The sequence below is a fragment of the Malania oleifera genome, chromosome 5 (genome assembly GCF_029873635.1).
Source record: "Malania oleifera isolate guangnan ecotype guangnan chromosome 5, ASM2987363v1, whole genome shotgun sequence".
In the NCBI taxonomy this organism is placed as follows: Eukaryota; Viridiplantae; Streptophyta; class Magnoliopsida; order Santalales; family Ximeniaceae; genus Malania; species Malania oleifera.
The window spans coordinates 108237473-108262322 of NC_080421.1; the positions used below are offsets into that span (position 1 = coordinate 108237473).

At 37.7% G+C, this 24850-nt stretch overlaps 1 protein-coding gene across 1 annotated transcript; it reads right to left on the reverse strand.

Annotated features, from left to right (window-relative positions):
- Positions 1–306: 306 nt before the first annotated feature.
- Positions 307–22939, reverse strand: LOC131156789 (proline-rich receptor-like protein kinase PERK15). The gene is made up of 8 exons (XM_058110743.1): positions 22487–22939; positions 21455–21901; positions 20851–21222; positions 15563–15775; positions 1891–2262; positions 1530–1773; positions 1298–1445; positions 307–1135 (listed from the first exon to the last, which is right to left on the reverse strand). Exons 1-8 carry the CDS (start codon positions 22515–22517, stop codon positions 761–763), a joined length of 2202 nt encoding a protein of 733 aa, XP_057966726.1. The 5' UTR covers positions 22518–22939; the 3' UTR covers positions 307–760.
- Positions 22940–24850: the final 1911 nt, after the last annotated feature.

The window sequence follows — 24850 nt, forward strand, 5'->3', positions numbered from 1 at the left end:
ATTTATCATCCATCAAAATTAACATCATCATTTAATTATTTTTATTTTTATTTTTTCGGTTTTTTGTTTTCAATTTGTCCCACATTTTGACTTATGCATAAGCTGCCCTACAATCCATCCTCTGACTTTCTTTTAATATTTTATCAATATTCTACAATCAAGCACACCCAAAGCCCTGCAGTTTACTCAACATGCTTTTAAAGCTCTGAATTACGTCTTTAATTTATCCTTCACTTTAGTGATAATTTCTCCATCATCATCTAGTGAAAAATAATAATAATAATTCTTGACCATCAGATCCAATGCTTTCTTCAAAATTTAAATTCTAAATTTATCAACACATAAATTCAGCTATAAGGAATGAAATGGAATTACATGGAAACCCATTCAGGCCAGCCAAAAAACGAAGCTACAAAGCATATACATACACAATCTTATCCAGAGTACAGAATCCACCACTGCCTAGGGGAAAACTGAACAATGGCTTGGCTCTCCACAAAGGATAAGAAAAGTTGCCCATTCCCACATCTCAACACCAACTTTCAATTCCTTTAGCCCATCTTTTCAGAAAAATTAAAAAAAAATAACCCTCAAATCAATAACAAACACAAGCCTCCTTCCAGGAATTCTACTCCACTCGAACCCATGCTTTCCAACCTTTGAAGGGGCAAAAATCCTAGCATGGTTGCATGTACAGAGCCAAAGGCTTCACATCAATGAGGCATTTGGTTTGATCGCTAACCTGAGAGATACTCAGCACTCACCGTCCCTCATGAAGGTCTTCAGAGAAAACTGCTGTCCGGGAGATGTTATCGTTATCAAAGGCACTTAGACCAGAGTAAGGACCAGAAGAGAAAATGGAAGATGTCCCATCTGACTCAAAGGTAGCAGATGACTGCCTGATGTTGGACCTTGTATTGGAGGTTGGCATGCTATCCTGATATTCCAGTATGCGCTGCACCATTTTAAGTGACTGTACCACCTCTCCCATTGTTGGCCGCTGGTTTGCTTCAGAGGCAACACAGGCTGCCGCGATTGTACAAACCCGCACAAAATCTTCCTTTGGATACTTCCCACCAAGTCTTGGATCAGCAAGTTCTTCCAACCTATCCTTATCTCTAAGTATTGGCCTTGCCTGAAAACCATACAATCAGATCGTACCATACATCGAGACCAATAGTGTTCAACAAATAAAGAATATTTTGTGAGAGAGAGAGAGAGCTTGACAAAAAGTGAATAGGAAATAAAAGGACAAAAGATGATGGTGTAATGAAATGGAAGTGAACAAATTACTAACCCAAGTAACAAGGTTTTCTTGTCCTGATGGTTGTGACATATCCACAGGCTTCCTTCCTGTTAACAGCTCAAGAAGGACAACCCCGTAGCTGTACACATCGCTCTTTACTAATAGATGTCCAGTCATAGCATACTCAGGGGCTACATACCTGAAAATAATTTCATACAACCTTGGGTACCAGTTCGAACATAGAAGTTAGCATGCTTTAATGACACAAGAAAGTGACACTGACCCGAATGTGCCCATCACACGAGTGGAGAGATAATTTGTCCTGCCTTCTGGTGCCTGTTTGGCAAGACCAAAATCAGCAACTTTAGCATGAAAGTTGTTCTCAAGCAATATATTTGATGCCTTAAAATCTCTATGGATGACACAGGGTTGTGAATCCTCATGCAGGTATGCAAGTCCTCTGGCAGCATCAAGCGCAATCTTCATTCTGGTGTCCCACTCCAGGGGGCAATTTACTCCCGATGGACCTGAAAAAACCAAAAAGAAAGGGGCTTTCATCAACATTTCATATTTGAGGTTCCCTGCAAGAATGAAATGTATATTAAAATTTTTCAGTAGATTATGATTCTTCAACATAAAATTACCATGGAGCCAGTCCTCCAAGCTTCCATTTGGGATGAGCTCATAACAAAGTAAGTTTTGTGAAGAGTCACGACTGCTATAGTAACCTACAAGTTTTACAAGATTCCGGTGATGTAGCCTGCTGAGCATCTCAACCTCAACCAGAAATTCTTTATCCCCTTGTTGTCCACCACTAGTTAGCCTCTTGATAGCCACAGCTGTACCATCACTTAAGACACCTTTGTAAACTCTGCCAAACCCTCCTTCCCCAAGTATGCTTGCAGGTTCAAAGTTATTTGTTGCTCCTTTAAGTTCTTCATATGCAAGAAACCTTGTACTGGTTGGATGAGGGAAAGATCCTACTACAGAAACTTCATCTGCAGCATTATGCTTCACTATCCACAGAAAAAAAGACAGCCAAAATATTTACAAGAAAATCCATAAAAGGTTTTCTGAAGAATTAAAATCCAAGTCACACAATTTCATTCAAAAATCAGATTTTTCAGAATTCTTTCTGGTTTTTTAAGAATTGAACTGTATTCTGGTGTTTCAGAATACATCTCTATAGTAGTCACTGTTAAACTATTCCACTTCGACAAAAGCAATCTTGAGGTTCATTTTAAATATTTTCAGGCACTTTACAGTTTTTTTTACCGAACACTCAGGATCAGCTTTTTCTTTCATAGAGACATTTTTTCATAGAAGGGCCAAACAAATTTTACAACCACCTGATGAGTTCCATTCTAAAGAATATCCTTTTCGTCAGCCATGGCAGGCCAAATTAAGCCTAATTTAGGGACATATCATTCAGTTATTCTTAAAAATGAAGTTCTGGTACCAGAAATACTAACCATGAATTACTATTTGTTGTTTTTCACCTCTCATAAAAACAAAACCAGAATCCTAAACCCTAACCTGCTTCAGTCTCAGCCTGTCTTAAAACAAACATGCGCCTAACCTTCTTAAGGGTGGGTTTTGAGCGACCATGTGCGACAGGGGGAGAACAGAATTTCAATCATTAAGAAATGCTTCAAGTTAGATGAGAGAGGAAGATCATGGAGCATCACAAAAAGGACCAGAAGATGCTGCTTCTTCATCTCCCTCTCAGTGGAATGATGATGGCTGGTGACTGAATAACGCTTATTCGTTTTTTTTCCAAAACTTCGAACCCATGGGTGAAGACTTTTAGGGCACCCATATGACGTAGCAATGCTTTGACTGAGAGTTAACATCTAGACAATTCATTTTGATAGAGAAGATACTGCACAAAGGGGCTATTCAATTGGTTTCTATACCACGTTTCTGTAGCAGGCAGAGAGGAGGCATCAGGTTGGAAGAAGTTCTAGGAAGTTTCGAAGGGAATGGCAGGCGGAAGCAACATAGCAAAGAATCATCAGGAGCTGCGATGCCCTCATTGCAGCTCCTTGAACGCGGGCAGAGATCTCAAGCTTAGGAAACAGTCAGCATTTTAAAGAATCGCATCTCTGATTAGCTGGCAATGGAGGCCTTCCGGCAAGCCTGACCAGGAAAAGTGAAACCACAAAAACAGAAAGCAAGACTCGGACTTTAGCAGGGGGGATACAAAATGAGCGACAGACTTCCGTTTTAGGAAAAAATTTAATCAAAGCTTGAATTCAAATTTGGGTTCTAGTTCAAGCCTAGCTAAGTTAAACCCAACTAGCTCCAAGCCCAAAGCTGGGACATCAGAGTGCAATATGAATAATCGACCCAGGATAAAACACCTCAAGCAAGGAAAGGAAAACACCGGTGGGTAGATGAAAGGGGACCCAGATCTAAGCGGACTGTCATTTTTTCCACAAGAAAATTGTGCAGGTGGTCATTGAAACCACTCTAAGAAATCTGAACACCAACTTGCTCATTGTTCACCAAAGCTCTAAGCGGTGCTCATGTTAAAAATCAATTTGGATAGCTAGAAGCATATGATTTCCTATGCTCCAGCTTGAAGGGGAGTGCTATTGCTTATTGGTTATTTGGTATTATTACATATGCAAATAATTAATAGTGTGGGTATTATGGTCATTGTGATGTATTTGACATACATTATAAAGGGGATACTTATGGCTGTGATTATGTCTTTAAATTTACACTATTGTTCACAGGGGACAAGACATCTTCAAGAAACAAAAGAACAAAAATATAAAAACAAAGAAAAAATTTTACTAAGAAATTACTAAGAAAACTCTTTAAACTCTCTATCATAATTCACTGAGGACTTCATGAGTGCTAATTCACAACCCTTTTTCTCATTACCTCTAGGGAGCAACTAACCGCAAATTCTTCTCATCCAACAACTGTTGAACTTCTAAATATTCCTATTAACCTTTTCTAGAGTTGGCTACTGCTCTTTATCCATTTCATCCTCCTCAAATGATGAAATACCCTCTAATTCTTCCATTGGAGGTGGTAGCACATATGAAAAATCCCCAAGTAAATCCAATGTTTAAGAAACACAGCCTCATTGTTTCTAAATCAAATCTCACTAAAAGCAAACTGCCATCATACACATATGCACTACTATAATCACTATCACTACCTGACATATCAACCGATTTTATTTATATTTACCATTCGACTCCTCCCAATAGTAACTCCCTTTTGAGTGCTCATAGAATCCAAAAATACACCAAACCTTCAGCATTTCTCCTTAAGAATTTGTCCCAGCAGAATTATGTTGCTAAACTTCTCATAATTCCATCCATTGCAAGCACAAAGTCTACTTCCCTTTGAATATCATCCACATATTCTGCCCATTGGTAAAACATCCCCATCAATTGTCGTCAATGGTCGCTTCATCATGAAACCATTGTCCTGACAATACAGCCCTCTTCCTCAAAGAGCACAAGCAAATCCCCCAAAGACACGTGAATAACTGATTCGCTCCTATCCCTAGTCGAAAACTGCTCATCAGATATCACATTTTCATTTAGCCCGTGTAGCATCATAGATGTGTCACTTGCCATATTATGTAATGTAGATATGTTAAACACCGACTATTCAACAATAAAATAAGTGGTTCATCCTTCTCCAATTGAGAAACAACCATGATCAGACTATGAAATCCTTTCCTAGATTTAAAATTGGGCCAAGTACCATTATGCTTGTGTTAAAGCTTGATAACCACCACCATCATTGAAATAGTACAAGCCATTTTTTCACTTTTTAAAACCCTCCACCAATCTTTTTCTTCACTCTAAATCACACAATGAGAAGGAATGGAGGTCACAAAACAGTTATGAGATTCAGATAATTAACTAACTAATAAGTTTAAAGGGAACTTAGACACATATAACACAGAGGAAAGAGGAATAGAAGGAAACAAAAGAATATTGCTAAAACAAGAAACTGGTGTAACTGAACCATGAGCAAGAGTAATGTTAGTGTGTAAAATAGTGAATTTCAAGGACTGGAATGAATTAGGATTACCTATCATATAGGAGAAAAGACCAAAATCAATAACCCACGTTGAAAAAGATGAAGAAGCAAGAAGCCCAATTGTATCTAAATGGGCCACGGTAGCACTAGATGTAGACGATTGAGTTCGAATTTTCGAACCACGCAGAAATGATTGTTCTACTCCTCATGGACATGGTAGATGATGTACTCAACCTTGGAGTAGCCAGGTGCATTTGAAGTGTCTACAATAGAATCACCCTCAACAGGGGGCTTGTTGGCACAAATAGGGTTCCTACAAACATTCCAACAGCAATGGCAATATGATCGTCCTAGCCACAATGTGTGTAGAAGTGAGAATTGCCACAAGAAATCCTCGTCCTAATACACCACCTTTCCGACAAGTGCCGTCCAAACCTCATCCTCAACACTTACCCAACCATGGCTAAACTATCACTAGAAGAAGCTTGAGAAGCAAGATCTATCACATTCTAGCACATGCTTCATTCATGGATGGTATATTTCGTCTACAAGAATCTGATCGACTATGAGTTGGAGCTCACAACTCAAACCAGAGAAAATGACCATTGCTTCTTAATCACCTCAGCATCGGAAATAGTTAGTACATAGACGTTGGTTCCTCCCACATACCTTTCAGAGTGTTAGATTACTCACTGATGGACCTACCTTCTCAGTCTAATTGAAAAACATACAGGTCAAAAACACAAGTTTGCTTTTATCTTGTGAGAAGCTTTCACAAAGACCATCCCATATAAGCCTTGGTTGTTCTATGAAGCATCACATTCACAACAATTTGTGGCTCCATGCTATTCTATAACCACACAAGCAATGCGTCATTCTCTTTCACCCAATCTTTATAATCCTAGAAGTCTGCACATGGAGGAGAATGCAGCAAATACTTGGCCTCCCTTTTGCATCAATATACAACTAATTTGATGGATGTGATTTGTTTATCAGTCGAAGCTTGGATGAAACCAATTAGACTTCCATTTTGCATTAATATACCCACACACACTACCTAAGACCACAAAAACTAGTTAGAGGATCCGACCAATTTGATGGTTGTGATCTGTACAATAACAGTATCATCCGAACCTTAATCTACAGAGGCCGTCAAAACCAGCCCCAATACACAATCAGCACACACCAGTATTGGGAATGAACAACACAGCGACAATGCCCAATCAGGCAGAACACACTAGCAAAGGACAGCACTTCAGATCCTAAAATGTCCACAACTTCCAGAGGCAGCCATGGCCACAAAACTGAAATTACAGTATTCCAGGAGGAATCAATCTACCACACAGAACGGAGCAGACCACAACAAAGCACCACAGACAATAAGCAACCTGGCAGCAGCTACAGGTATTATAGCTGGCAGTGCACTAGTGCTGATTGCAGGCAATATCAGAAAGAAAACAGAATCATTGAACAGCAATTGAAACAAACCAGAAAAAGTCATACAAGATTGCAAGCAATCAATTACGAACACACGCAGTATCAAAAATAGCCCAAACCAATTAAGGAAAATCAGAAAAACAACAGTATACCAGAACCCATAATAGACTCACTTCACATCAGCAAACCACCAAGAACACACACAACATCCAAACAAGGATGCTGCACAGCCCAACAGAGAAGAAGAGTGTCCCCGGAAGACTCTTAAACCAACCAATCAATCATATTCGAGAATCAATTAGGAAAAGATAAGAAAGCAAGAAAAGAAGAGTATTCAAAAAGAAACACAGAATGTTCAAAATCAACTCACACAAATCAAATTTACACGAGATTTTGATACCGAGTTGTAAAGTTAGAGATGGAAAAGAGAAGAAGAGAAGAAAAGAGAAAAATAAGGGAAGGGGAGAAGAATAGAGAGAAAAAAACTGGCCACAGTTTGCTGGAGACTTCCACACAGCGCCAAGTCTGCCCTATTATATATATTAATAATAATAAAACATGGAAGAAAAAAATAATTCCCCCCCCCCCCCCCCCACACACACGCACACACAAATGATATAATTACTAAACTAATTCTCTTCAATCACTTCATTTACTTTGTCAGTGCGTGTGGAGAAGCAGTAGGTTCTTACCTTGTGGAGACAGGAAGATGAGTTTCCAAACTCTTCTTAAACAATTTTGTCGAGACCTGTGTCTAATCATCTTCCTGCTCTGTTAGTCTACAAAGATCAAGTGGGGTACTACTCTTTTCAGGTTAGAATACATGTGGTTGGATCATAAGTATTCTAGGACCAAGCCAAGTCTGCCATTTATGGTTTCAGAAAGGGTTGACATGTCACTCTGCAATGTCGACATCTTCCCTTCTATAACAACCATGAAATCAACATGTCATTGCTGTAGTTCAACCAATTCCTTGGTTAAATGCTTGCACTGTACTACTAATGGAGGGAGGACTGGGTCTAAGTAAGTTGGTTTCTAAAAACACCGCTTTTTTGGCTAAATGGGATATCAATAGTAATTTAAGAAGTTCTTTGGGGAGTTTGCTGGGGTCCATTTCTCATATTTATCCTTTACCCCTCGCACTAACCTTGTGGTGGGGAGGGGGTCACATATCTGCTTCTAGAGAGACCGTTGGCTGGGTAATGTAGTTTTGTTGACTTCTTTCCCTTGTCTCTTTCGATTGGGTGCTGAGCAAAATAGAGCCACATCTTTTTTTGTTGGGAATATGAGTAATGCTTTGGTATCCAGTAATCTCCATTTTGGGAGAACTCTTAATGATAGAGATGGAGGAGTTGTCTTCTTTGTTATCTTTATTGAACGAAAGCAATATTTCGTCAGGGAGAAATGTTCACTCTTGGTCCTTGGATCAGTCGGGAGTGTATTCTTGAAAATCCTTTTTTGAATTCTTGATCCATTCTAATTCTTCATTTTCACTCTTTGTTGTAATATGGAAGGCCAAGGCTCCCTCAAAATTTAAGGCTTTCACTTGGTTGGTTGTGCTTAATGAAATAAACACTGATAAGTTGTTGCAAAACATAAGATCTTTGAAGGCTCTTTCTCCCGATGTTTGTGTGCTCTGTTTCAAGGACTCTGATAGATTCTTATCTCCTTTTACGATCTGCAGTTTTCCTCAGAGGATTTGGAATAAGATATTTGGTATTATGGGGGGTAGTTAGGCATGCCATGTATCAGTGGAAGACTTACTAACCATTCCTTTTACAGGTTTTGGTTGAAGGAAGCATAGGGCAGGCTGATGGAGGAGTGGTTAATTGCAGTTTTATGGGGATATGGATGGAACACAATGCACGGGTATTTCCAAGAAAAAAATAATAATTTTGGGAGTTGGTGTGGTATAAGATCCAGTATTTAGCATCACTATGATGTGCTAGTTTTGGCTTTTTTGAAGGAAATAGTTTCCAAGAGATTCAAAGAGATCAGAGGAATGTGTTGGTTTGTTGATTTTCTCATGTTTCTGCAGGCTTTAGTTGTTTTTTATGGTTTGCTCCAGATTTTCTTTGGGAGATGTCTCATTCTCCCTCTCATAAATTCTTCTCATTAGTATAATTTTCTTCTGCTTCCAAAAAAAAAAAAAAATCATGAGTATTTGTCTATGTTGAGGATGGCTAGAATGAGGCGATTGAGGGGGGTTGGGAGGGGCTTTAGGTTTACGAGAAAGATCAAAAGGTTGAAGTGGTCAAGAAGTGGAATATTGAAATCTATGGAGACAACAGAATGATTTATATATTAAAAAAAATTGCATTTGGGATTTGGAGTTTTTAGGAAGGAAAGAGGAGAGGTCTCTAGTGGAGAAGGAGGTTAAGAGGGAGGGTTGAAAAATGAGTTATAGGAGGTAATTTTTTTGGAGATGAGCAGTTGGAGGCAGAAGAAGAATTTTAAGTGGGTTAGGGAGGGTTTTAGAGTTGTTAGTTTATTTGTTAATTCAGTTGTTAGTTTAGTTATGGGTTATTGTGTATATATACCCTGGTAATCTTCTTTTTGTATATTGAATTTTTCCAAAATATACATTTTATTTATTTAACATGGTATCAAAGCGTTTTCCTTCCGCGCTCTCTCTCAGTTTCAAGAAAACTTGAGAGTTATTCTGCGAAGAGTTCCTCTTGCAAGCGATGCAGAAAGTTGCGCAGGCATGGTTCTTGCAGGGCTCCGGCAACGACGATCAGCAGATGACGGGATCTTTGTCGTCTCTTCTGGCAGATTGGAATTCCTACGCTGTGTCCAAATCTTCCGACAAGAGCACCTCCTTCGGGTTCGATCTCGAAGCCGCTGTCAGTTCCACCAACAACAGAGTCTCCGGCAGTGACGACTTCAAGTTCGGCTTCCAGCGTTCAAAAAATAAGTAAACTGTTCTTGCAATCAAGATTCATGGGTTCTCGTTCACGATCAAGATTACACCTCGGATTTTCTGCTTTTCTGATTCTTACTTCCGCATACATTTTTTTTTTTTCTCTCCCATATACTGCTGAAATTTTGGGAATTTTGTTTAGTATGGTTTCATTTCAAAGGATTTACCTGTGTGTGCTCCAAGTTCGAAAAAAATGACACAAAGGAGCTGGTGATTCACGGTGGAACCTGAGTTTTCTGGGCATTCTGCTTCTATGGCAAATGCTGATTGTGCTCCAAGTGTTCGAAAGAATGACACAAAGGAGTTGCAATGGCATCTGAAGAGCAGCTAGTAGGGGTCGAGGCCGCCGCCGCTGCCTCCGCAGATCCAGTCTCGGTCGAACCGGCGGAAGAAAATCCAGCTCCCAAAGACAGGAAGGCGAAGAAAGAGCCGAAGGCGAAGAAAGAGCCTAGGCGAAGAAACCGGCTGCACTGAGAAAGCCTAGAAATCCCCTTACTCATCCTCCGTACATAGAAATGATTACAGAGGCGATTGTGACGTTGAAAGAGAACACAGGGTCTAGCCAGTACGCGATCACGAAGTTCATTGAGGAAAAGCAGAAGCACTTGCCTCCCAACTTCAAGAAGCTCCTGTTATTTCTTTTGAAGAAGATTGTTGCTGCTGGAAAACTCATGAAGATGAAAGGATCATTTAAGGTTCCGGCTGCTTAGTCACCGGTAGTGAAGCCAGCAGTTACTGGTGTGGCGAAGAAGAAGTCAGCAGTAGCAACAAAAGGCGAAGCCAAAGGAGAAGCCCGCTAAAGCATCGAGAACCTCAACCAGGACTTCGCCGGGAAAGAAAGTTGCAGCTCCAAAGCCTGCTGTAGAGAAAGCACTGGCTAAGGCAACTTCTTCAAAGAATGCGAAGCCCAAGAGTGAAATCTCTGGCCAAAAAAAAAAAAGCAAAGGCAAAGAAAGGGAAGAAGTGAGGGAACTCGTTTGTAGGGGTGGCTTCTGTAAATTTGCTGATCTTTGTGGTTGTATTTGGAGTTGCAGTCATATTTTGATGCGTTATTGGAACAGCACGATTTTGGGGATCTTCAAGGATGGCTATTCATGTTCTCATAATTAAAAATAAAAAATAAAAAATAAAAATAAAAAAATAAAAGAATTGGACTTTGCTAGCTGCCAAGCATGCTTTGGTTCTATCTGTGAGATCTCGAACTGCAGCACCATTGTTGTCTTCCTTGCTTGCTCTGGACATCGGCATCTCCTCCCACGGATCATCTCCATTTGTGTTTCACATCAATGGAGTCTTTTTCATCATTTTTTTTACCGCAAGATGGCAATGTGAAATCTTTATTCACCATCTCCATCTTGATGGGGCGTATTAGAGTTGTTAGTTTATTTGTTAATTCAGTTGTTCATTCAATTGTTAGTTTAGTTATGGGTTATTGTGTATATATACCCTGGCAATCTTCTTTTTGTATATTGAATTTTTCCATAATATACATTTTATTTATTTAACAACTGTAACACTAAATGCTTCCATACTTTGGCTAATTGTAAGAGGATAAAAAGTGTTAAAGAGAGTTGGAGAAGAGGGAGGGATAGGTTACTTCCAATCCTGTTGTGATCGCATCGTAGCTTATTGATTTTTATGCACATCATTTTTCCAAAGGAGGTTCAGGATTGGCCTATGATAGAGGGATTGGAGTGGAATCCCATTCTAGGTTGGAGAAACCTTTTGAGGAAAGTGAGGTTGGGCACATAGTGTTTGAGATGGACAGGGATAAGGCTCTCAATCCTAATGGTTTCAATATGCCTTTGTTTCCCAAGATTTTTGGGATATCACTACAGTGGATTTAATGAATATTTTTTAGTTTTTCTTCAATGGAATTTTGGGCAAAAGCACTAATTCGGTGCCTATGAAAAGTAGATCTATTGATGTTGCTGATTTTCAACCTATTAGTTTGGTTTCTAGTGTGTATAAGATCATCGAGAATGTACTTGCGAATAGGCTATGCTTGGTAATTGGAGATAAAAAAGTTTTAAAGAGAGTTGGAGAAGAGGGAGGGATAGGTTACTTCCAATCCTGTTGTGATCGCATTGTAGCTTATTGATTTTTATGCACATCATTTTTCCAAAGGAGGTTGAGGATTGGCCTATGATAGAGGGATCGGAGTGGAATCCCATTCTAGGTTGGAGAAACCTTTTGAGGAAAGTGAGGTTGGGCATATAGTGTTTGAGATGGACAGGGATAAGGCCCTCAATCCTAATGGTTTCAATATGCCTTATTTTCCCAGGATTTTTGGGATATCACTACAGTGGATTTAATGAATATTTTTGAGTTTTTCTTCAAAGGAGTTTTGGGCAAGAGCACTAATTCGGTGCCTATGAAAAGTATATCTATTGATGTTGCTGATTTTCAACCTATTAGTTTGGTTTCTAGTGTGTATAAGATCATCGAGAATGTACTTGCGAATAGGCTAAGTTTGGTAATTGGAGATAAAGTTTCTCAGGCACAGATTGCTCTTGAGGTGGGTAGGCAGATTGAAATGAGGTCGTGGAGGATGTGGGGTGTAAATGAAGGAGTATTGTGTTCAAATTAGACTCTGAAAAGGCTTACAATCAAGTTATTTTGAAGTTTTTAGATAGGTTATGGACAGGAAAGGCTTTGGGTTTAGGTGGAGAACACGGACAACAGGTTGTTTCCTTTTCATTTTTATTTTTAGTTTCATTGTTCTTTATAAACAAAGAAATTTATTAGAAGAGACAAAAATAAAAATCAGAAGAAGAAAGAGGAAAAGAAAAAGAAAAGCCAGGAGAGTAAGAAATCCTCCCTTTACAACGATAACAAAATAATTACAACAAAAGATCATCATAATCTCAAAGCCAACTCAATGAAGCAGAGCCAACCAGTCCTGCTGCAGGTCTTCCAAACAAACATGATGAAAACAGCCATTAGCTGACACCTGCAGTGATGCAAGATAAGCCAATCCATTCGAAACCAAATTATTAGCAGTGGCCACCCCTTCGAAAATACCAAACACATCAAATAAGTGATACTAGTGCATTGCCACAAGGCTTTCCTACCCTTCCCTTTTCCAAATCCCAAAAATGTGGTAAATAAAAAAGCCTTCAAGGTGGAGGGACAAATCCAGTCTTCATCACAAATAGCAAAAATTTCCAGACAACTCAAGTAAAGGGGCAATGGAGAAACAAGTGTGAGCAAGTCCCCCACTTCTCAAACAAAGGACACAAACATCCAGCGGTAGGGCCTTATTAGGCCTTCTCATCATTAGTATTAATTCAATCAAGAACCACAGCCCAAATAAAAGTTTTTACTTTTCTTGGGAGCTTTAGCTTTCTAGATCAAAGAGTACAATCAAAAGGATCCACATTAGAGTTGTGAGTCAAATAGGTGAAAAAATATTTACAAGAGAAATCCCTAGAAGGATCTAAACTCCAAATCCTTTTATCATTCCCCAAATGAACTTGAAAAGAATCAAGCAAACTGGTTAAAAGTGACAACTCATAACTCTCTCTATTGTTAAGATTCCTCCCGAAATTGGGGAAAAAAAATCAGAGATAAAGGTATCATGAAGAATGGTGTCCCGATAATGACAGTGAAAAGCAATAGCCAACAGCATCTCCCCTGTCCAAAGGTCCTCCCAGAAACGAATTTGCACCCCATTACCCACCATGTACTGGATTTTTGGAAAGAAATAATCATAAATCTGAGAAATAAACTTTCAAGAACTTGCATGAGTAATATAAACCCCAACTTTAGCATCCCAGCCATTCTGCAGTACAATTTTTAATTATTATTAATATGAGTCTAAATCTTGGTTTAAGGCTTCGAGGGGTGCTAGGCAAGGTGATCTGTTGTCCCCATTCTTGTTTTTCCTGGCACTTGATTTTTTGAGTAGAATGACAGACAACTAATCTGGAGTCCGCAAGAGGTATTGGGGTGGGTAGTCAAGGGGTCATAATGCCTCATATTCAATTTTTTAATGACACTATCCTTCTCTTGGAGGATCGTAGGGAGTATTTTTTGAATGTTTTTACCATTTTACAGCATTTTGACTTTTTTCCAGGGTTAATTTAGGGAACATTAGGACATCCGGAATTAAATTGGATGTCAAAAGATCTTGGGAGCTGAATTCTTTAGCAGGTTGTGCTACTTTAGATTGGATTTTCTCCTATTAGTGGTTACTTTCGATGGTAATCCTAGGTCAGTGGGTTTTTGGGCTCTTGTGGTCGAGAAGGTGGCTAAGCTGGATGGGTGGAAAAGCTAATTTTTCTTTAGGTGGTTGTGTTACTCTTATTTAGTCTTGTCTTTCTAGCATTCCACTTCGTTTTTCATCTATTTTTAAAGTTCTTGTGGGTATAGCTGGGTCTATATAGAGAATCATAAGATACTTTTTTCCTGGTCAGTTGTGAGGGAGAATAAGGATCATTTGGCTAGGCAGGAGCCAGGATGTGGTGTGTAGGTCAAAAAAAGAAAGGGGGCTAGATAATGGGAAAACTAATGTCTAAAAATATTATCTTGATGAGTAAATGGTTACAAAGGCTTCCTTTAGAGGAGAATTCTCTTTGGCATAATAAGGGGTTTAGATCTTTTGAGTCCTTGGAGATGTATATCCCAGCTGTATCCACATTGCTTTTCAAACACCAAATATGGGGTGGGTAGCATTTCGCATTGGTTTCTAGGAAGGCCCATGGGTGGGAGATACAACTATTTTTGTGTCATTTCCTGATTTGCATTGACTTTCTTCATCACATAATGGGGCTGTGTCTTCTTTTTTGATTTCTAATGAGGAGAACTTTTCCTAGGATTTCCATTTCCCTAGACATCTGAATGACAAAGAGGTGATGGAACTTGCATCCTTGTTAAGGAGTGGGAGGGTTGTTACCCTTCCAAGGGAGGACATCGATAAGTGGTTGATGGAGACTTTGGGGATTTTTTTTGGATATCTTTCTTTTTTGTTTTTGATTCGCAAGAACTTGTCTTTTTCTTTCTATCATAGTACTTGGAAGGCCAAAATTCCCTCTAACAGTCCAATATTAAGGCTTTTATTTGGTTGGTTGTTCTTAATAGATAGTTTTGAATCTGCCTTTCATTTAATTTTACATTGTTCTTTCTACATTTATTAGGGAAAGTTGGGTTTTTCTGAGGTTGCTGGAGGATATGTTGGCTATTTCTTTTTCAGGAATTGGAAAGAGCAAAGATAATTCAGCCCTTTGAAGATGTGGGTCGTATGTTTTGTTGTGGGATGTTTAAATAGAATGGAACACTCATATACTTAAGGGGATGAAGGTTTCAATGTCTTTAGATTGAGCTAAGATTCAATATTTGGCTTGCTGCTGCCGCTGGCTGTTTCAAAGAATTGTCTTTTGAGGATATTTAGCATGATTGTTAGCTACTTTGTATTAACTCTTTGTTTTTCTAATTTTGCTCTTTTGTTCTTTGTAGGAGGATTCGTATTCTACAGTCTCATACAATCTTTCTCTATTAATAATTTTCTTCTTTTTTCAATCCAAAAAATAAAGAATAAAGCAGGTCAAATCAGCACAACTAAAGGCAGCGCAGCGCACAAGGTTTGCAACAAAAGGGCATCCAAATAGAGTCAGAAGTACACACCGTACACACCACACAGCCTTACCCCAGTATTGACACAACATAACACAAACATTCTTACCAAATCTGAGTTGTTGATGCACCCCCTTGCTCTCAACACACACAAAAGATGAATTATCAGTTTGAAATGAGATTGCTCAAATTTGTTCAATGTAACATTTAATATTGCAAACCATTATATAATATTGGAAGGCAGTATGCTTTGTGCTTATACTAATTGCTAATAGGAATTCATTGTAAATATCATCAACGTATAAACCAAGGAACAATTTTCATGCAAAATAATATGGTCCAAAATTTGTTGTAGTTGGAATATGTACCAGTTCCTTTGAGAGAAGTTTCTGTTTTCCTTCCATGTGATGTGCACAACCAAATAGTAAGTAAAGATACCATGGCAGTAAAAAGAATGCCAGCACCAATACCAATAATAAGAATCAAACTTGGATGTTTCTGTTTCACTGACGAGCTGACTGACTTAGGGTTCAAGGACTGTTGTGCTGGTGCCCCCACAGGTGATACAGCAATAGCAGGAGCTGTGCATCAAAACCAAAGATGTATTTACATAGTAATGAGGGTTAACTTCTAAACAAGACTGCCAAGTATTTAAAAAAAAAAAAAACAACCAATATTAAGAACAAATCCAAAACAGAGTGCAGAATGCTGATTTCATGTTGTTTGCTTCTGTTATTAGTTATTTTGGTCATTTAGCATTATTTTTTAAAAAAAATCTGCAGGTCATTTAGCATTATTAATATGTGCTATTATTATGTTAATAAGCGTTAGTTAGAAGGTGTAATATGGTCATTGTTATGTACTTGAAATATATCATAAATAGTGGGAGAAACCTATCATTGTGATTAGGTCTCCCAATTTAGCACATACTTCAACATGGTATCAAACCTATGGTTGCTAGGAGGCCTTAGAATGTAATCTTGTTGCCCGCGTTTATTGTGAGGTATTAAAAATTTGTGTACTCCCGGTATTTATCATTTACATCTCCACATGCTATCAGACAGCACATGTGGGGCAGTGTTAAAACTTGATATACAATGTCAGCCCACAACCTAACAGCTTAAGCTTTTAGGTGAAGTGATAATCTAAGGGGTGGCAGTTGGTTATCGCTGGGTATATACCATGAAAATCAATCCAAATGGTTCTGTGGCATGTTTGAATTGTTGTTAAGTATCTCAAGTGTACAGTCTGAATTATTCATACATTATCCCCAGTCACCAAAGTTTATTCATGTCCTTGGCCACCACCTACCAATAGCCTCTGCATCAGTTAGATGTGAAGAATGCCTTCCTACATTGTGATCCTTCGGAGGAGGTCTATACGGAGCAGCCACTTGGGTTTGTTGCTCAAGGAGAGTCAAGCAGTGTGTCAGCTCAAGAAATCATTGTACTAAAACAATCTCCTAGAGCATGGTTTGGTCAATTTAGTGTCTAGTACTTGAATATGGCCTCCAACTGTGTGTTTGAGATCACTATGTATTTTATTGTCGTACTGCATTTTATATGATTCTACTTACTGCGTATGTGGATGATATTGTGATTATTCTGACCAAGGTATCAATGGCCTAAAGCTTTTTCTATAGACTAAGCTTTAGACCAAAGATTTGGTACTGTTGAAATACTTCCTGGGTAGAGAAGTATCTAGATTGTATCGTATAGGAATCATTTTGTCACATAGGGAGTATGTTCTTGATCTTTAAGATGCGACTAGCATGGTCTTAAATTTTCATGAACTTGTCGAAATTTCCAACAAAATTTCTGCTTTCCATCACTCTCAAAATCAAAATGGCAATCGATTTCGTTTTATATAATTTCCGTCCAAATTTCAACAGATCTTCCAAACTTTTTCGAAATCTCAAAATTTTAGTGAAACTGGTTCAAATTTTACCATAGAATGAAATTTTCTTAGAATTCAAATGTGAGATTTAGATATGAAGTGAAATTTCTCTTAGTTTATCTTATTTTCTTGTTGAAACATTATTACTAGGGCTTTTGAAATTATACAAAAAAATTAAACTTGCAAAAACATTTTATTTAACCATTCATGTCTAAATTATTTTTATTTGTATAATAAATCATACTTAATTGATTCATGAATTTCATTTATATTAATCAAATATTTTTAACACACGTTATCTTATGAATATGTTTAATACACATATTATTTTACAACTAATGCACCTCATACACAACATAGATGTATTTATTTTGTAATATATTAGTCCTAAAACTTACATTATTATGTCTACTAATAATTTCTAAAGTTTCATAAAAGAATTCCATCCTTTACTACTGATTTCCATCATTTTTCAAATTGAAATCGAAATTGCTTTTGAAATTGAAATTTCCATCGAAATTTCCGTAATTTTGGAGTTTCAAAATTTTAATCGAAAACGAAATTTAAGAGCTTGGACTAGATAATTGGAAATCTTGGGATCCAAGCCTAATACACCCATGAATCCTAACAGCAAGTTAGTACCAAATATGGGTGATTCGTTGGTGGACCCTAGACAATATCAAAGACTTGTCAAAAAATTTGAATTATCCCACAATCACAGGACCACATATCTCTTTCGCAAAAAGTGTTGTCAACCAATTTGTTGATTCTCCGAGAGCAAGTCACTAGACTGCAAAAATTCACATCTTGAGATACCTCAAGGTTCATGTAGGAAAGGTCCACATTTATGTACTAGGTATATAGATGCAACTTGGGTTGGGTCACCTTCCAATAGAAGATCCACAACTAGGTACTATGTTTTTGTTCGTGGTATATAGGTTTCTGAAAGAGTAAGAAACAAATTGTGGTGATTAGATCAATTGTTGAGCCAAAGTATAGGCACATGGCTCACACGACATGAGCCATGTGAACTTGTTCTCTTTTGATAATAAAAGAATATATATTAAAAAGGAGAATGTACAATCCAAGCAAGGATACTAAACCCGCAAAAAAGAACTATTGTATTAACTGATGGAATAGGGGTGGAGTAGAATCTAAGTTAAAGTTATTGAGAGAATCTTTACAATCTAAAGGTTATTGAACTTGGCCAGATCAATTCCATGGTGTATGTTTCAAACGATATTGTCTTACTTGATGAAATTAGAGGTGGAGTAGAATCTGAGTTAGAATTATTGAGAGAATCTTTACAATCTAAAGGTTTAAGGACAAGTAGAAATAAGAGATGGCCATCTCAAGGTACATCATGACCTACACGCAACAACAACAAGAATTGGGAAGGCAATCCAATGGGGATTCAAAGAATCCATAGTACCACTAGCCTCCCAGACTAAATATTCATCATTTTTTAAAGCAGGGGGAAGGGATAGTAGATAAGAAATGTAATTTTGGTCATGATAGGAGGAATATTGGAGTAAAGATGGTCAAGAGATTAATAGCACTACTATATTTCAATATGTTGGATTTATTAAACAAGCTAAAATAGAAATCGAAGAATTTGTTATACTTAGAGTTAAAACGGTGCAAGCAAAAGGAGAAGTGCTTCTAGCATGTTGTGTGATCATAGAATACCCTTAAATTCTTCAAATTAAAAAATAAGTTTTATAGGATGGCTATACGACCAAGTATGTTGTATAGATAAGAATGTTGGACAACTAAGAAACAACATATCCAAAATATAAAGTTGTCAAAATGAGAATGCTAAGGTGGATGAGTGGTCGTTAAAAGATAAATTAAGAAATGAGCATATTCCTAGTAAGTTTGGCATAGCACTTTTAGCAGATAAGATAGAGAGGGGTGACTCAAATGCTTTGTGCATCTACAAAGGTCAAAAAGTAAACTAGTGAGGAAAAGTGAGCTAGTTACTTTTAGTGACAATAGAAGGGGTAGAGCTAGACCTAAAATATCTTGGAATGAACTTGTAAGGATTAGATAGCTCCCACAATCATGTAAATTTCCGAAAAGGATTCGTGTAGCTGACTACACCTATTGGGATCCAAAATATAAAGTTGTCAAAATGAGAATGCTAAGGTGGATGAGTGGTCGTTAAAAGATAAATTAAGAAATGAGCATATTCCTAGTAAGTTTGGCATAGCACTTTAGCAGATAAGATAGAGAGGGGCGACTCAAATGCTTTGTCTGCAAAGGTCAAACAGTAAACTAGTGAGGAAAAGTGAGCTAGTTACTTTTTGTGACAATAGAAGGGGTAGAGCTAGACCTAAAATATCTTGGAATGAAATTGTAAGGATTAGATAGCTTTTAAATTGTCGGAGGAAATTGCCCACAATCATGTAAATTGCCTAAAAGGATTCGTGTAGCTGACTACACCTATTGGGACTTCAGGCTTGGTTTGTTGCTGTCGTCATCAACCATAGGCACATTCAATTTGGTCCAATTGGAGGCATTTCTAAAAAGTCAGATGTAAAAAACAACAAAAGATTCCACTTCCTAATCATGGGAATTTCAAACAAAGGAGACATCCCAAGCTACCCTATGAATGGAGTGGTCCACACTCCACATACACACTCACCAAAGCATCTTTGTTGCAAGTAGGATTAAAATTGCCCAGAATTTTCATAAAATTGAGAACTCGGAGGAGATGAGCAGCACCAACTGTCATGCTAAAAGAAAGTGTTGTTCCCTTTTCCAACATGGAAGTGGGCAAGAAAGGAAAAAATCGTCCCTCACTGCCCTGATCAACTTCCAAAACTGACCCCATAGGACCACCTAGGCTCATTGGATGTGCATTGTGTTCGAGGCCATACTCCAAGGAAACTCCTTGTTCGTGAATCCCCACATCCATTTACCCATGAGGGCCTCATTAAAGAGCATGAGAGATTTAAGACCCCGTCCATCTCTCGGGATCGGTTGCCAAACAACATCATATTTAACCAAATGGAGCTTAAATAATCCAACTAAAAGATAGGTCTTTTTTAAGAAAAACTCCAATAAGACTATTTTAAATGATTTACATTTGTTTATGATAAAATGTAGGAAAGAAAAAGAGCACAAAGTATGCCATCTCCCTTTATTATAAATCATTTTTATAAAGTTCATTAGACCAATAATTATTGCTTCTTCAAGATATAGATCATTGCCAATGAAACTATAAATTTGCATGGGGATCCCGTTACCCAATATGATCATGCCTACTAATTTAAAAACATGTCACTCACTCTCAAGCACAGGAGGATAAATCCATTTTCCTTGCTCAAAAAACCTTCCATATACAGCCTTCCACTTCCCTTTCTTATTGTTCTCCTCCTCAACAACACAAGTCTAACCAAAACATTATAATCTTATACCCTTTCCAGGACCAAAGAGCTTAGATCAAATGAAGAATCCCACACATGTTATTTCTCATGCAAATATCTCATATACATAGGAAAATTATCTGAAAACCAAATGAGACAGGATTTTTTACTGTTTGTTTTTTGGGGGGGGGAGGGAGGGGGGATTATTTTCTTTTTTCTTTTTGTTGTTTTGGTGTGTTTGGCCGAGGGCCAAAGGATTAGGATAAGTATCATCAATAAAATAAGCAAGAAAAATATCTAGTTGCCGCATCATAAGAAACATACATGGCATGACAAACATACATAATTACAATGAGTTCCTAACAGCATTTGAGGCAGGTTAGAATTACCTTGAGAGGGCACTGGGGGCTTAAACCAGGTTAAATTGAGAAGTTTGTAGTCACCAATTAATGTTCGGTTTAGATGAACGCTATGCATCACAAGTGATGAGTTTATAGCAGATGCATCACTGACAGAAAAGCTTATACCCGTGTGCGGAGTAATATCCATTGAGATATTTAGCCTTGATAAGCTGAGTACATAAAAGTTTATCAACTCAATCTGAGAATCTCGCAAACCAAGCTCTGAAGATAACTCTTGAAAAAAAAGGGTCCAATTTGGATTAGGGGACACATCCAACAACAGAAGGTCAAGCTTTATAGGATACACACAGTGGCAGCCCTGAGTTTCTCGTTTCAGCACCATGTCTGGTTTACAACAGTCTGGCAGAATGTCAAATGAGCGGCCATGTCAATACCAAGTAAATTAAGTAAAATGAGACAAACTAAAAGGTGAGTTTTGTATAGCTATAAACAACTAATACCACCACCTGAATAATATTCAGGAAAAAATATGAATGATTAAAGGACTACCCATGACTTTTTCTCATGGTAATTAAGCTTCACAAGAGATGAGATAAACAAAAATAAAGTATTTATCCAGAACAAATCTTACTGGAGATGGAAGGAGACAGTGGTGGCTGAGCTAAACCACTGGGAATTATTCCAGACGTGGGTTGCGTTGGGACAATATCCGCCACATTAGGAGGAACAAGGGCATTACTGGGAGCCACTACTCCACTCCTCTTCTTTATCTGTGGTTTCAACAAGTGTGAACTTGTATGGCTGCGACCGAACATTGCTTCTGGTCCATAATTTGGAGGCTGAGATGGTGATTGGACAGGTTCAGGTGCACTATGCGGCAATAACTGTTTCCGCCGTGATCTGTGAAAAGGAGGCATATTTGCAGGGAAGGGCAGCTGGGAAATAGCTGGTGCAGCCGCTGGAGAAAGAAATGCTGTTCTCAGTTGATGATTCACTATTTTGGCATCAACGATGCACATTGCATACCACGATACAACCACCCATATCAGAAAAAACAACTGGACCCCTTTCAATATCCCTGCAAGTCAAAATCATATACAAAGTTTACAAAGAAACAAAGATAATAATAATAATAATAATAATAATAATAAAAGCCCTAGAAACAATCATTCTAACATTAACATACAGCTTGTACAGTGCACGAAATCCTAACAATTAGACAACAAAGCAACAGAATATCTAAGTGGCTGGAAAGAATATTTTAGTTTTGAAACATCTTCCATATGGACAATGCAATCCAGTAATATATTTCCTCAATGACAGAAACACCAAATGATCAGCTATAAACAATCAATTCTGGTTATTTGCCAACAAATTTAATGGAAGAGAAAAAAAGAAATTCAAAACCGTTGCATTTCCAGTTAATAAAATCAAATACACCACAAAACCTGCTAAAATTAATTTCAGAGCTGAAACAGCCCACTTAAACTAAATACAGCAACACAACCTCGCCGAACAATTTCGAAGCAAAAAGTAACCCTCACGCTAGAAACGCAAAAATGAAGCAGAGTAGTCCATTAACCATGGAAATGCTTGCATTTGAGAGGTTTGAATTACAAAAATCCTTGTAAATGAAAAGCACAAAACCAGCACAAAAGAGTACCAGCGCAGCTACAAAATTCGAACGTCGCCATCACCAACACCGAATTAAAACCCGGAAATTCAGATCTATGAGTTTGTACCCAGTCGATGGCTAGATCGCTCCATAAAGAGCACAAAACTTGGGTTTGCAACAAAGACTAGGAACGGAGACCAGGCAGGGAATGGAGGTTGAAGGGCGGCGTTACGATCGGAGTCGGAGCCCCAAAACGAGTGTTCTGAAACCGGGACGCCATGGCTCCGTCCGCTACTGGAGCACACAGACGAGATTTTAGCTCTTCGATCTAATTTGTTTTCGCTTTGTTGTTTTCATTTTTTGTTTTCCGGCGCTTCGGTTCGCTATCCCTTTTTGCTGCGAGGAAGCAGAAGCGGGGGGCAGCTTTTTCTTTTTTCTTTTTTCTTTTTTCTTTTTTTTTTCTTTTCAGGATCTAACGTGCGCCTTAACGGTAAAGGTACACTAGCCACCTGTTTAGTTGGATGATATCGAATAGGAATTAGATTTTATACTGTTTATTTTTGCGCAGCTTAAAGCATTCTTTTCATTGAAAATTTTATCGTGTGTCTTCGTACAAATGATCATTTCATTCTTTTAACCTTTTTTAGAAAACAAAAAAATATCTGTGATAAAATAATTTTAATTTTATAATCATGATTGGTATTTCACGGATGTAATAAGAATGTTTTGGTCATCTTTGGCTCTCCAATATAATCAAAATAATGCATTGAGTTACCACTTGAAAACTCACTTAAACCTTAATTTTAAAACAACTTCTTCTCAAAGTCAATTTATCAAAAATTCACCCTAAGTTTTGGAGACCCTAGTGTTTGACAATTCATTTGAGGCACTGGTAACCGTCAAAAGGATGACAAATCATCTTTTTGTTACCCAAAAGAAAAAAAAAAAGATTGAGGATCCCAAGGAAATTTTACTCACTGAGACAATTTTAAAAAGATTAACATAAAGTCACTTGAGGATCCCAAGGAAAAAATGGGAGAGCCTAAATGGAAAGGAGAACTAAGATCCTTTCAATAAGAAAAAAGCAAAATATATAGTAGAATAACAAAAAAAAGAAAAAAAAAAAAGAGGGATGGAATGGTCAAGGGCATACTTCATAGGTGAACCCTTGACAAATATTACCTTAACAAAATTGATGACTTCGTACTATACTAAATCTTTTTCCTCTTTAGCTCATACCTCCAACCTACATTATAGTCCAAAAGGAAAGTTCTGACCTGATTGGTACGTACTAGTACATCAAATGAATTGTTAAACTTAATAGAGTTTGAACTACGATATGACCTTATCCTAACAAGGTATGTAGGCAGCTTGGTTAGAGGAACAAGCTCGATCAACTTTTTGTGTCACTAGGGTCAAAAATGTTATTTTGGGGAGGAGTTTTTTAGCCTTAGTTTCCATATTCTTTTAAAAACCTATATCCTTAGCTTATGTTTCGTCGTGTGTCTTAAAGTCCACCTTAAGATTGGAATACTGATCAAAATACCTGATAAGACACTTATCACAATTCAAGATAAAAAGGCTGAAATGAGATCTAGGAGACAAATTTATAAGGCACTAATGGAAGTTGGCATCAAATTTATAGTAGAATAGAAAAGAAGTGGGTACAGTAGATGGGCAGTGCTGAGATCATCAATGAATCTGAAGAAGGGAGAAAATCAGATGTGTTTGCCCATTAATTTGATTCTCTCAGTTAACATTAAGACTACCCGATGTTAGAGTACTAGTAAAGTCATCTCTTGTTAAGAAAACACAAAAACCTTGCAAATAGACAAGTTTGAATATCTCATTCATATTCTTAATGAGATTGTGTTATCTAATTGCATGTCTATTCATTTAATTTCAAAATGATTTAAATATTAAGAGTACAATTCCTAAATGGGTGTTGTTGTCAGAAAAGTTAAAAGAAGCATTTATTACCTAGCATTCTTGAGACTAACAGGTCAATGACACGTCGAGTTTTAAAATACAAGATTCATAGGCATTCAAATCAAACAACACAAATGGTATCTTCTACTCAAGAACATAGTTCCTCTAAAGTCGTTAACAGGGGCAGCATTGGTAATGCTTAAAACCTTTTCTCCACAAATTGGAGCTTGAAAATTGTTGAAGTGAAATTGAGATATGACAAAGATTGGTTTTAGAATCTCGTCTATTGATTGGTCCACCAGCATACCTGAAGAAGGTATTTGTGTATGTTCATGCATAGCATCAATAGTGATAGGGAACAATCTATATGTATTCTATAAAGTGCTATCATTGCATGAGTAGAGATAGGAGGTGTCCTCATGTCATACATCATAATGCTCATATCATACAAATTTCTTTTGTAGATTTTGTGAATAGTGTTCA